This window comes from Mustela putorius, unplaced genomic scaffold, assembly GCF_011764305.1.
Source record: "Mustela putorius furo isolate JIRA1106 unplaced genomic scaffold, ASM1176430v1.1 tig00003942_pilon_pilon_pilon, whole genome shotgun sequence".
Lineage (NCBI taxonomy): Eukaryota > Metazoa > Chordata > Mammalia > Carnivora > Mustelidae > Mustela > Mustela putorius.
The window spans coordinates 6,909,527-6,923,191 of NW_025422087.1; the positions used below are offsets into that span (position 1 = coordinate 6,909,527).

The 13,665-nt window shown below is 40.7% G+C and overlaps 1 protein-coding gene across 9 annotated transcripts in view; it reads left to right on the plus strand.

Annotated features, from left to right (window-relative positions):
* The window catches only part of FRY (FRY microtubule binding protein), a 433,556-nt gene that overhangs the window by 212,706 nt on the left and 207,185 nt on the right, over window positions 1–13,665 (plus strand). For 8 of the 9 annotated variants that reach the window (XM_045069583.1, XM_045069582.1, XM_045069576.1 and 5 more), the window contains one exon: window positions 10,344–10,543. In XM_045069583.1, the coding sequence (XP_044925518.1) occupies window positions 10,424–10,543 (120 nt within the window). In that variant the 5' untranslated portion in view covers window positions 10,344–10,423. Of the gene's footprint in view, window positions 1–10,343; window positions 10,544–13,665 lie in introns of those variants that run through there. The other variant, XM_045069585.1, reaches the window with a different exon arrangement.

A 13,665-nucleotide genomic window follows, 5' to 3' on the forward strand; every position in this document is an offset into this window, starting at 1 on the left:
TTCTAGAGTTGATACTCTAAAAATGCTTCTTAAACACCTTGGTTATCATAACATTTCACCAGGAAATCTGTTTTGCATATTTTCTTTATTGAGAAAGGGTGATATGACTGGACTTCAGGTCCCTCTGTATACGATTCACTTACTATCTTCCTTCCTGTTCCAGTAGACCCCATCCAGATTCCCATTTTCATTCTTTTTTTCATAGTAGGTGCAGTGGTCTTTAATTTGTATTGTCCTTCAAACAGCGCTCCTTTAGCCCACCCTTACACACCACCAATTCAACTTTCTTCCCAGAAACCTGCTAGCACCCAGTTGTCTTCTCAGTAAAGTCTAAACTCATTGGCTTACCGTTTAAGACCTTAATTCTAATCATAAGAGCTAGAAACCTACATTTTTATGGGACTTAAGAGTTTAAGTTTTTCATATATATACTTGCTCAATTATTTCATTCACACAGAGCTGTATTATAGAATCGGATGGGTTCAGTTCAACCAATATTAAGTAAGTATAATTGTTTAATTAATTGTGCCAGACACGGTGCTAAGTACATGGAATAAAGACAAGATGGAATCCTGTTCTTGAAATGTCACAGTTCCTTAGTGAAGAGAAAGTTTGAACACGTGTGCTAGGAAGGTGAAGGGAGGAGGGGCGACGAGAGACTTAGCAGGTCCTTCATGCACCTGTCATGCTAGTCCCTCTGCCTGGCTTGCCCTTTCTCCTCTCTGCCCATCAGAATTCTACCTGTCCTTTAAGACCCGGGTCAAATGCCTTCTATTCCCTAGTATCTGGCTAATCAGTGGCCCGAAAGGAGTTGAGGCCTCTGTCCTTCACGAGGCCTCTAGTACAGGGTTTTGTGAAAGGCAGACTCTCAGTACATCATTCTTTTTTAATGTTAATGCGAGTCCTGGGTTTGCAGTTAGGAAGAAAAGCAGGCTTCCTCACATGTCCACCTGTAGTATAGGGAGTTGCCCGTCTCAGGAAGGTGAGTGGAACCAGAGAAGAAGTGGAAGAGTTAGGATCATCTGTAAAGCTTTCCTCCATAGAGAGGATAGATGATACAATCTCACTGGTTCATGTTAATTCAAGGGAAGCAAGTGTTAGTTTTTAAAAATTTTTTGTATTTGAGTATAATTGACATGCAATGGTATATCAGTTTCAGGTATACAACATAGTGATTCAAGAAGCTTATACGTTATGCTCCCCACATGTGTAGCTCGCATCTACAGAAGAGTCATCATACAAGTTATTACAGTACTATTGACTCTATTCACTGTGCTGTGTCTTTTGTCCCTGTGATTTACTCATTCCACAGCTGGAAGCCTCTGCTTTTCACTCCTCATCACCATTTTGCCACCCTGGTACCCCTGTGGCGACTATCAGTATGTTCTCTGTATTTATAGTTCTGATTCTGCTTTTTATTCATTTGTGGGTTTTTTTATTTTTTATTTTTTTAGATTCCTTATGTGAGTGAAATCATATGAAGTTTATCTTCCTCAGTCTGATTTATTTCACTTAGCAGAATATCCTCTAGTCTATCCACTTTGTTGCAAATGGCATGGTCTCACCCTTTGTGTGGCTATGCTATATTTCATTGTATAGATAGACAGAGAGAGAGATACTTTCTTGTCCACTTGTCTGTTGGTGGCTAAGTGTTAATTATTATTTGAGTTGTGCAAGTCTTGAATAAGTGATGTTTTGTGACTTTTCAGTGTATATAGTTTTTAAAGATTTTATTTATTTCTTTGAGAGAAAGAGAGAGAGTGAACATAAGCAGGCAGAGGGGCAGAGGCAGAGGGAGAAGCAGACTCCCCGCTGAGTAGGGAGCCAGATGCAGGGCTTGATCCCGGGACCCCGGGATCATGACCTGAGCTGAAGGCAGACGTTTAATCCACTGAGCCACCCAGGTTCCTCTTCAACGTATATTCCTATATAGCCATAGAATACTGGTGCAGCAAGGACAACCTGGCCTGCCTCTTTAAGAATAGCATATAAGGAAACTGAAGCCCAGTTGGTACAAGTTCATCTGCCAAGTTCATGTGGAGCCAGACTTGGACTTTTGACTCCCCTTTCAGAGTTCTCTTCCTATGTTTTGCCTAAAGAGCATCGACTTGGTTAAAGTTAATGAAGCATATCTATAGGCAAATGGAATTAAAAACAATGTTATTGACTGGATTAATTGGTCTTCTTTGTTTCCCCATTTATTTATATCAGAGGCGTCAGGTTATAGTCCCAGGCCAGCAGCTTTGGTATAACATGGGACTGGTTAAAAATGCAGTTTACAGAGCCCCACCCCAGACCCACTGAATCAGGTGGGGCCCACCTTTCTGGGAGAATCTGATGTGCAGAGGTTCTGATCACCACTGATTCACATTGTAAGTCAACATATCTTTCTCAAAGTTAACGTTAAAAAGAAGTGCAAAGCCTTGCCCAAGGGATCACAAAGTTTGACTCAGTGGGTTGCAAATTAGTGAGGTTTTGCAGCATAAAACAAGCCCGAAGAGGAAGAAATGGAAAGGAAAGAAGACGAGAGAAGGAGGAGAGGCTGGCTAGGGAAGAGCACGCGAATGAGAGCCGCTCAGCAGCTCTGCTGGGGAGAAGGAAGCTGAAGTTCAGGATTATCCTGCCTCCAGCAGGTTATTCGATCTCCTTTTGGTGAGAAAGGACCTTGAAATGTCCATGTAACCTCATCTTCCTTTGCTCACAGATCTTGGCAGACATTCTTTCAGGCTCCGATGACAGTACCTACTTTGAAAATCGGGAAAGGTCCCTGTAATTGCATCTTAGCAGACGACAGACATTTATAAAAGAAATCACTGAAGTGTTACTGTCATTTCTCTAAGATAAAATACTAGAAGGCAAAGGAAGGGAGAAAAGAAGACGGCAGCCATGGGATACTTCTATTCTCTTTATGGAGCTCCTTCGCTCTCTCCCGTTATCCAGTCTTTGGGAGACCAGAGACAAAAATGTTTTGGAGAGGTCACAGACTGAACAGAAATTCAGTTGCTCCTTCTTTGAATAATAACCAGTTAAAGTTGATGTCATCAGTGTATCTAGGAAGGTGTGTCTAAGGTGTGTGTCCTAATCAGATTTCATGTATTTTATGGGTCTTCAGTTCTTTTTTTTTTTTTAAGATTTCATTTATTTATTTGATGAGGGAGAGCACAGCAGGGTGAGCAGCAGAGGGAGAGGGAGAAGCAGGCTCCCCACTGAGCAGGGAGCCCGATGTGGAGCTCGATCCCAGGACCCTGGGATCGTGACCTGAGCCAAAAGGCAACCACCCAACCAACAGAGCCACTCAGGCATCCCCTAGGCCTTTAATTCTTAACTCTTTTTTTGTACTCCTAGGCGTTTCCAAAGCGCTTCTCTAGGTTAAAAGATGCATTCAAGTTTAAGAGGGCCGACAACTTGGCAGGAGGGACTCCATGGCTGGCAGTTATGTTAGCCTTTCTAGAAAATCAGCAACTATCCTGATCTATAGGAAGGTCCCTTCTCCAAGTCACAACCTTTATATTTCATTTCATCATTCCTTAATGTCCCTAGACTGGCTCACACCCAGGCCAAAGTAAGGGAACCCACTTTATTCAGTCTTCACCATAGACATCTGGTTTGTTTTTAAATTCAGGGTCATTCGAGAAGGTCAGAATATATGCTATCAGAGGAATATGGAGTCAGATCCTGGGTCAACCACTCTGTGGCCTTAGGCAAGACACTTCATCTCTCTCAACCTACATGGTTTTATCTGTAAAAGTGAGATTGTTTGGCCTCTTAGGATTATTTCTGAGGGTTAAGACATTAATTATCCTGGATATATGTCTTGTGGACCCTGAAACTTGAAGGAACACAATTTGAGAACTACAGGACCGGGAGAACTAAGTGGTGGAAGAGAGAAGAATATTGTAGCAACAGAACTGGGAGGAACATTTCCCATTACCAGAATCATATAGATTCGTTAAGAAGAACTTAATGTGTCACTGATTATATTTTTCTTCCAAGGCAGAAAGCATTGCTGAGTGTTTTTACCTTGTATTCTCTTCTTGACTGATTTTGAAATATATAAAATTAGGCATCATCCATCTCTTTGTTAAGAAATATTTTTCTATTGCTCAAACTAATTGTTTCTTCTTATCCCAACATTTTCATTTCTTAATAATACTCTTCAGAGGAAAATAATTCTTCCTATCACATTTGGAAGATTTTTTTTTCTTTTTATCCTAATTTATTTTGCGTGACTTTTAAAGTTTCTGGTCATTTGAGTATTTGCAGTACCTTTTAAAATGCTGTTTCTTAAGCACCCTCATAAATGCATTAGTGGACAATTTATTATAGTTCTATACACAGTGTGACATGTTCTCACAGTAGCTGCGTCATTCTTGGTTTGTTATGTTTTATGAAATGTTCCTGTAATGCCAGTAAACAAAATAACTCTTACGGGAAAAGAGAGATTTGGGGTGAACATCAGGTCCTAAAGAAGGATCCCAGCACTTGGGTACTAATGGGATTTGCCCTCAGAACCTACAAAAGGAAAGAGTCCCTAAGAACTGGCAGCAAGAATAATGTATATCCAACTGTGAACAAAGAACTCTAATCAATTTTCTCCTGTGTTGAAAGAAAGGTTGCATTGATCTCTAGGAAATAAAGTTGTTTAAATGACCTCCATTTCTAAGAAGGGTGGCTATGTTGAACAGTTACCACCATACAGTCTCAGGGGCACTTTAAAAGAAAAGGAAGCCTTTTTTTTTTTTTTTAAATTTCAAATGCTTAGAGTCTGATTCTAGTTTCGGGAACGTCAGAAACAGCATCGAGTGTTTTGAACAACTGGCTCTGTGCTTGTCCATCTTTATAAGCTGGAGAAGAGCAGACAAAGATGGTGCTCTTTCCTGAGTCACGTGCTTTGTGGAGGCAAGCAGAGGAGCTGTGTGGCAGATGGGCATTGTGTTCATGCCCTTTGCAGCCTGGTTGACATACTCATTCCCAACCAGAACTGACACAGAAATGGGCAGGCCAAAGTGATGGGTTGGAAAAGCAGATCCTGCCCAAGCCAAATGTTGTTCGGGTTTTCTTAGATACCAAGATGGTGCACAGCTTTCATTCTTCTCCACAGCAGTTCCAAACTAAAACATTTGAACATTTCTCTTTCCCTTCACTCAGTTTAATTTTGTTTTTTTTTTCTTTTAGAGCATATTGTGATCTGTGTACACGTGTGTGTGCATGTCCAGACGTGCACGCACATGTGTGTGTGTACACAAAATTGTTGATTGCATGGCCCTGCCTCAGCAAACCATAAACTCCATGAGAGCAGGAACCATCTGTTCTATTCACTCCCACATTCCCAGTACCTGGAACAGTTCGCAAAACCTAAGTACTCCTTAAATAGATATTGGTTGGAATGAATGAATGGATGGATGAATAAATGATAGCCTGTAATGAGTGATGGTATTAACTTCACTGAAGATCTGACTGAGAAAACCAGTTGTTTTCCTGTAACAAATAGTGCCCCTTTTAGCCTCTGGGATATTCACATGAGGAAACTCATTATGACATTAACTTTCCTTTTGGTGACATAATACAAACGTAGGTGAATATGATTTGTGGGGTCTTTGTCTTGGTGTTGCAGTTAGGAAGTCAGTAATTCTTGGAAATGTTGGTAATTCAAGGGGAGTATACTGAAGACCTTAGCCAGCTAGAAGCAGCCAGACCAAAAGGCAAGTTATGAGGCAATGACACTAGGGGAAAAATAGTTACGTTGGAAAGATCATCGCTTGCAGTCAGAAATAGATCTAATAAAGAGGTAATGAATGGGCCACAAAAGCCAAAAAGAGACTTCTTACAGATTAAGGAATGGAGCCTGTTCACTATAAGAAATAGAGACCGCAGCCTCTGGAGCCTTCCAGCAGAACCAAATAGAAGCAGATTTGGAATAAAATAATAACATCAACAAAACCCATTTAGGATACAAGAATGCAATGGAGAAAAATTCAAACATGTTAAATCCAAGATAAAAATGTAAATGAGAAAATCTAAAAAGAAAGCAAATTTCCAAAAGGTTCAAGAAGTTGGGTCCTGGTTAATAGCTGAACGAGGTACTCTTTTGCAGGACCCCCGTCTCCGCTCCCCACCCACCAGAACCCCGGTGTGGGTGACTTCCTAGGTACATTGAGCTGATGTGAGCAGATGGGAAGATGAGCTGAGAAGAAAAGGAGAGAAGATAAAAACAGATGGAGATGAAGCTCAAAAATGTATGCCGTGCAGGAAATTTAAATAACAGTTTTCAATCTAGCAAATTAAATTGCTCCTTCAACATACATTTTTAGGTGGGGAAGATGAGGTAACAGTGACCTGTCAGGACCCTTTGATGAGCAGGGATCCCTATTTCCAGAGGCCCCACCATGGGGATGGCTGGGGTGGCCTGGACCCCACCAGGTTGGGGAGGGAATCCTGACCTGGACCATGAAGGATGCGCAGACTTGCTTGCCCGGCTGGACAGAAAGCAGTGGAAACACTATGGGTGGGGAAGAATCCATTCAAACAGGAGCCACCTGCACTGGCAGAGCTGGAAAGGGGCTGAAGTGTGGCTGTTGCTGAATTGGCCCCGGGCCTGTTTCCATCAAAAATAAGTTCCAGTTACAAATCAGACCTGTGAGGAAAGAGATGTAATTCTTCAGAGCTAGATTCTTCAGCTTAATTCTGAATTCTTTATACACCCAAACCTTTTTTGTAGGATTTTCTTTTGGGAATCTACATCACTCTTTTCCCCACCTTATCTGATTGAGGACTATATATCAAACCTCCTGTAGTCTTTCCCTGGGAGTTAGGGTCCTCGTCATGAACCTTAGTTGTGACAACATGCAGGATGGACCCGTCACTGCCCCCACACCTGTTGGAGTGTCTGATGCTGTGGCCCAGTGCCAAATGGCATTTTATGCAAATTCATTTTTAAATTTGGCAGGCTTTTTAGCATAGCGCCATTTTTTCCCCTTCTTTTGCTCTTAGAGTTTGCACCCATAGATATTGCTCCTTTCTCTTGTAATTTTGTTTCCAGACTCTCATGAACTTAAAAACCAGACCATTGATCCTACTTGTGGGCAGATTCAGAGCAATCAAGTGCAGAAGGAAAGTCTAACGAAGTTTTTCTCATAATGATGTTCTAGTGTTTGGACTGGTCTGAACTTTGGGACTACCAGAGAACATGGGCTTCCTGGTTCTCAACTATATTGTCATTGGATAACGGGGTTACTGAAAGGTGCCAGGTCATATGTTTACTTTTGAAAATCATTCTGACAAAAGACGAGAGTTTGTTGTGACTTAATTAGGGTAGGACAAAGTAGAGTTATTAAAACAGAGCAGATCCTGTTCAAGGACACTCACCCCTGAAATGTGACTGCATCTCCATCCGCCCAGGGGATGTGTTTGGAGCAGGAATGATGGGCTTGAATTTCTTGCAGCACTAGCGTGGGGCTCTGCCGGGCTAGGCTGGTTCCAGCTCACTAAGGCTGTACAGACTTTTGTACTCACAAGGATGTCTGGCTTTGAAGTACAGGGGACTAAGGGTCTTTTTGTTTGTTTATTTGCTTTCTTATAGCAGTGACTTGGTACTTTGGCCGTTTAAATGTAATATTCATCTGAGAGAGATTTTAGTACCTACATTTTGACTCTGGTTCAAAATGCAACATTGCAGGCAGACTGCAAGAGGTCACTCTCACAAAAAGTCCTCTCACTGTGGTTAGGAATTTTGGGGCCCCAGAGTCTTATAATTATGGATCTGATTTTGCAATTATATATTACATCAATTGGATTCATTCCGTCTTCTAGAAATGGGTTAAATCCTATGGAAAACTAAAGATAATGAAATACTGCCCTTCACTTAGATTTTCTCAGTTTATATTTACGGTTTCCAGGTCTATGGCACAACGCTCTTGATAAGATGAGGAAGATGTCTCAGGGGGACCTTATGTCCCTCTGTAAGTTGGCCTTGGGAGCCTTTCCACTTCCAAAAGACACCTGCACTGAGAGGGAAGCAGGCAAAGCAGAGGGGTGAGCAGCAGTTCATAGACATCACCTGATTTTGAATATGTCCAATTAGAATAAGTCGTGCCTTTTAGGGAGCCAATTGGAGTGCCATTTTACTAATGACTCGTGATTGCAAATACCGCACCCTCTTCCTTTAAAGATTCTAACTACGGATTCTTCTCTGAGAGCTCCCTCTCTATGAATCACTTCAAGATGTACAGAAATAAAGTAAGCTGTCATTTTAGATAGTTATTTAAGGAGATCTATTGCGTGTTATCTATGCCAAGAATTCTGTACTAGACCAGGAGGTAACAGTCTTGTTGGGAAACTTTCAGGGGATACAAAGCAGAATGTATGGTTTGGTTACAGGGTCACTGCTGGAACGGACGATGGGGCCAGCTGATAATCACATCACTTGACTGCTGTCTTCAGAGTCTGTCTTCAGTAATGTGGGATGTACCACGTCAAAGAGCATGACTTAAATGTTTAAATACTGTAATACACCCTTACCAGTGAGGAGTGGCCTGTCGGAGGTAGGATTTGTGGAGATGGCTTTAGACACGGTTCTGAAAGGACAGGAGAATTAGGTGAGCAGAGAGGATGAAAAAGAGGCACAAGGGAGAACAGTGTGCTCACGGGCCAGTCAGGGCACCAATGAGACTCAGGTGCCAGGGGGAGACAATATATGTAGGGCTGTCAAAAGCAGGCCATGCGTCTGAGGCTGGATGATCATTAAGAGCCATTGAAAATCTTGAGCAAAAAAGTGTTATGATTATAACCATGGGGAAGAAAGTAAAATGAGTGAAAGGAAGTCAGCAAAGGGACTGCTTTAATCAGCAAGCCTTAAGCCTCCAAGGGCCTGGACTAGGATGGAGCTTCTAAGAATATACTATACCTAGGACATATTTTATTTTTATAACTTGAGAGACCATAAAATTTAGTGGTAGGTGAGGTATAAGAAGACCCTTCAGCTGTAAGGGACCCCTCGCCGGTATGGCAGGTTAAATGGAACAGAGAGGAAGAGATGTAGGGAAAGAGAAGGAAAGAGAAGGGAGAACCTATACCCTAACATGAGGACAGGTTTATCATTCAATAAAGTAAATACAATTTTTGCTGGGCTTCCTCAGAATTTCACTTCAGATAGAAAGAAGGGAGGAGAAGCCTTGAATTTATTTGTCATTTTGAGAAAAGTGTTCGGCTTTCCTGGATCTAGGACTTTTTTCTCTTTCATTTTTCCTTATTTTATAACCTGTCCTTGTTTTAGAATCACCATCCTCTTGATATCCAAACCAGTACCCAAACTAGAAATTCACTTTTTTCTTCACTTTCTTCCTTAACCTCTGTACCCAGTCATCTAGAACTAGTTAGTCTTCCTTTAAAAAAAAAAATGTCTACTTTATCATCATCCTGTCCTTAGCACTTCTAATGCCTCTGTCTTAACCACATTTAGCTCTTACCATTTCTTTCATTGACTGTCATACCCGACCATCTCACAAGTACTTAGGTGGAAGGAGGTAGCACGTGTTAGAGTTTGACATGCCAAAGTGTAGTATAGAGGGCAGAGATGTGAAATTTTCATATATGAGTAAAAATTATTTTCTCTCTCAAAATAGTTGACTCCTTTGCATTCTGAAAGGAGGTCACTTCCTGGGGACTCTGTCAGCTGCCTCTATTCAAGATCTAATCCACATAGGGAATCTGCACATTTCATGAGGGATGAGGAAAGGCATCCCAACTTGAACCAAAGGGTGGCACAGTGAAAAGTTAAATCTACACCTTGAATGGCACAGATGGGGCACTGCCTGAGCTTTTTATCTTCCAAGAGGGACATATCTTTCAGGGGCTAGAGCCAGCTGGGTTTCTGAAACTTCTGGGCTCATGGAAACGTCTGGAAGCCACCACCCCCAGAGTCTTTTCCATTATTAGAATAGAGCATGGAGAGCTCCTGGCCATTAGGAAAACCATAACAAGAAATCACTTTTTTCCCCCTACATATATTTTCTTAGTCCTTTTTTTCCCGGGTCATAAAAAAGAAGCAAAAAACATCTTAAATGTTGTAGGATTTCTCAGCTCTATTGCATGCTTACAAGGTAATTTACCTAAAGTAATGTGGTAAACAGAAGTACTTTGAGATTATCAAATATGGCATAATGCCAACTTAATGTAATCAACACACATAAATCTTGACACGGTTCCTAAAGAATAAGGCCAAGTTATGACATAAAGTGCAACATTATTGATACGATTTGTATCCTTATGTTTATGTTTTAAAACAGCCAATCTGGGTATTTATGATGTGATTTGCAGCCAGTAAGAGCATCTGTTATATTTTCCAGCTTCTCCAGTTGGCAACGGTTACATCAAGCCTCCAGTTCCACCTGTTTCTGGCACGCAGAGAGAGAAAGGGCCGCCAACCATGTTACCCATCAACGTGGACCCAGACAGCAAACCAGGAGAATATGTCCTCAAGAGTTTATTTGTCAACTTCACCACTCAGGCTGAGCGGAAGATTCGCATCATCATGGCAGAACCTCTGGTGAGTATGGGCCATGACACCCTTTTAAATTCATCTTGAACGCTAAATATAGTGGATTTTACAGCTCCAAGAAAAGATGGATTTCCCAAGGTGTTTTTGATACCGTAGGTAATTTTTTAAAAGGTTAGAATTAAGTTTCCTGATTTAAGAAAAAAATGAGAGTCAAGGACTTCAGAACAATCTTTGGCAAATACATTTAAGTACCATGCTTGCCTACTACATTTAAGACTAATAAGCATAATTTAACAATAGGTGTAAATCCTGGAAAAATTGTGTTTAGGGTCTCTGCTATATACATATGCTTTTCGTCAAAATCTTTGGTCTGTTTTTAAAGTAAAGGAGAAAAAATCATTCTTCAGGTGGCTGCCTGGACTCCCAGTTTGAGAACATGTGGTCTTGGTGATCTATTGTTTGAGGAAGTTATTTGGTGAGTCATTTAGAAACACCTCTTTGTTTTCTGAAAATTGGAGGACAGGAAATTCTCAGCTCACTTACCTTTAGGTCCCTTATTAGACAGATAATGTCCTTGGACGTCAGTATCTTTCTTTGCAGACGATTCTGCTACAAAATGAGGCATGTGTTTAGCCTTAAGTGAATTGCTCTAACAAGGGTTCTAGAGTCCTGAATCTCAAAAGGACAGTCAGGAAGAAAAGTCCAGTTGGTAGATTCAGATTACTTGTTTTCTGACCTTCGCGGGACACACACAATAAGAGAAAAGGAAAGAAATTCAGAATGACACAGTTTTTTCTATGAAGCTCGGCTTTGTACCTCTTGAGAGAATACCGGGACATGAGAAGATGATGTGAGGTTGGCTTCATGGCATCAAGGCTTAAAATAATTAAATATAATATTATTGAACCCACTATATAAGGTTTTTAAAAAAAAATACCTAACGGATGATGCTCAACATTGTTAAAAATAACCTTTGTGGGGCACCTGGGTGGCTCAGCTGGTTAAGCATCCAACTCTTGGTTTCAGCTCAGGTCATGATCTCAGGGTCATGAGATCGGGGCCCCACATTAGACTCTGTGCTCAGCATGGAGTCTGCTTGAGATTCTCTTTTTTTTGTCTCCTCCTAGCTGTTCCCGCTCTTCCTCTCTTAAGAAAAAGGAGGTGGGGCGAATGACCTGTGTAAGAATCACATTTAAGGTTTAGGAGTCAAAATTCAAGAATATTTGTTAAATATGTGGTTGCCTGAAAGTTACAAATTTTGCATTTTATTTTTTATTTAGAGGGATGCCTGGGTGGCTTAGTTGGTTAAGCACATGCCTTCAGCTCAGGTCATGATCCCGGAGTCCTGGGATGGAGTCCCTCATCAGGCTCCCTACTCAGTGGGGAGTCTGCTTCTCCCTCTGCCTGTTGCTCCCTCTGCTTATGTGTTCCCCCCGTCTCTCTCTCTGGCAAATCAATCATTCAATCAAGTTTTCATTAAATCAGTGGAGGTTATCTTCATGAATTCTAACTTCCTGTTTTTAGAATGTTTCTTGGTTTTATAGTTTTAACCCTTTAAATTAAAGCTTAGTGCAGTACCTTTTCCTCATTCACTCATTTTTTTAAAAATTTCTGCTACTCTTAGTGCTAATAATAGCTAATATTCCTCAAGTAATTACTCTCTGCCAGTCTCTGGGCTTAATTTATTTTATTCTTTAATCTTCATAGTGACTTTAGGTAGGTAGTATTTACAACCTCATTTAAAGACAGGAAATGCTGGCACAGAGAGGGCAAAGTAATTACCCAAGTTCTCACAGTGCTGACTTGACCTCAGGCTGGATGCCTTCAGAGCCCACCTCTGAACCTTCTACATTCTGTAGCCAGTCTTTACATGGTCATTCTCGTGTGCAAATACTTTCTTTAATGTCTTAAAACAAACTAACACAGGACTATCCTGTAACTTGAATCAACCAAAAAATCCAGTACCCAAGTTCTCATTGCCCAAAACTGTACTGATCTTTGGAACCCTCCAGGTACCTCGAGAGATGCTGAGACTGTGCACCTGCCTCTCCTGGTGGAGGGTGAGAAGCTACCTTACTCCAGAGGTCATGGAGGAGTTTAAGGCACAGAGAGTGGGAAGTAACAAAGAAGAGTCATTTTACTCCTAACAGGGGCAGATCAGGGCTCTCTGAAATTGTCATGGTGAATTGTGCTAAGGAACAGGAAAGTTGTATAAAAGTTGAAAGAGATGCTAAAAAGGCTAGGCCCTGACACCTTTTGAGCCACCCCCTTACTAAAATAATAGTTTATATGTCATTATTTGAGAATTTGTGATGTAAAATATTAGGGTCAACTTTTGGGTTTAACCCAAAAATTGGGGGTTAACTTTCTTGTCTTTACTAGCTTGGAATTTATATGTATAGCATTTTCTTCTTGGAGTAAACATTATGTCTGAACAACTAATATATGCCACAGCATTCTTTTAATTAGAAGTAGGCATTTTTGTTCCTTTCAGTGAGACAACTTTTAAGTCCCCACAAGAAAAGTGGAGATGAAAAAGCATTAAGTCATGTTCCGTCAGCAAATCTTCATGGTGCGCCGAGGGTGAGAATCCACTAGAGGCTGAGGGCCAAGTAGATGAACATTATGTTTTTAGCTCAAGAAGTATATCAATCAATTTTTAGTATTGTTGCTTTTTATAAAAAAGGACTATTTATTCCCCCTTGTATTTTTTGGCAGACATGCAAGCTTCCGTGCCATATCCATTTCTGGTCTGCTGGAAAATGCTTAGTAATTTTTGTCCTTGTAGTTGCTTACTTAAGGGACAATAAATATGAGTAGATTCTGTGGCTTGCTACTGGATTCAAAAAAGGTTAATGTGCATTTGACATTTTATTCTGTAGCCATAGCAAGAGTATTATTTTTGATGTAGGTATAGTATGGTTAAAGTGAATTTCAATAAATGGCCCTACTGTTTCTCTTGCTGAGTTATGTCAAAGACAGTGAATCCTTTAAAAGCCTGCATTTATGTATGTTTGTATCAAATCACAAAATTTATTCTTTTATCTTTGTAATTAAAACAGGTATGGGAGTAGTAAGGGTAATTTTCAAAAAGTCAGAAGTACAGATTTATCACTTGTGGCGATACTCAGGAATCTATACTTTTTAGTTCACTTTCAGAAGACTACATT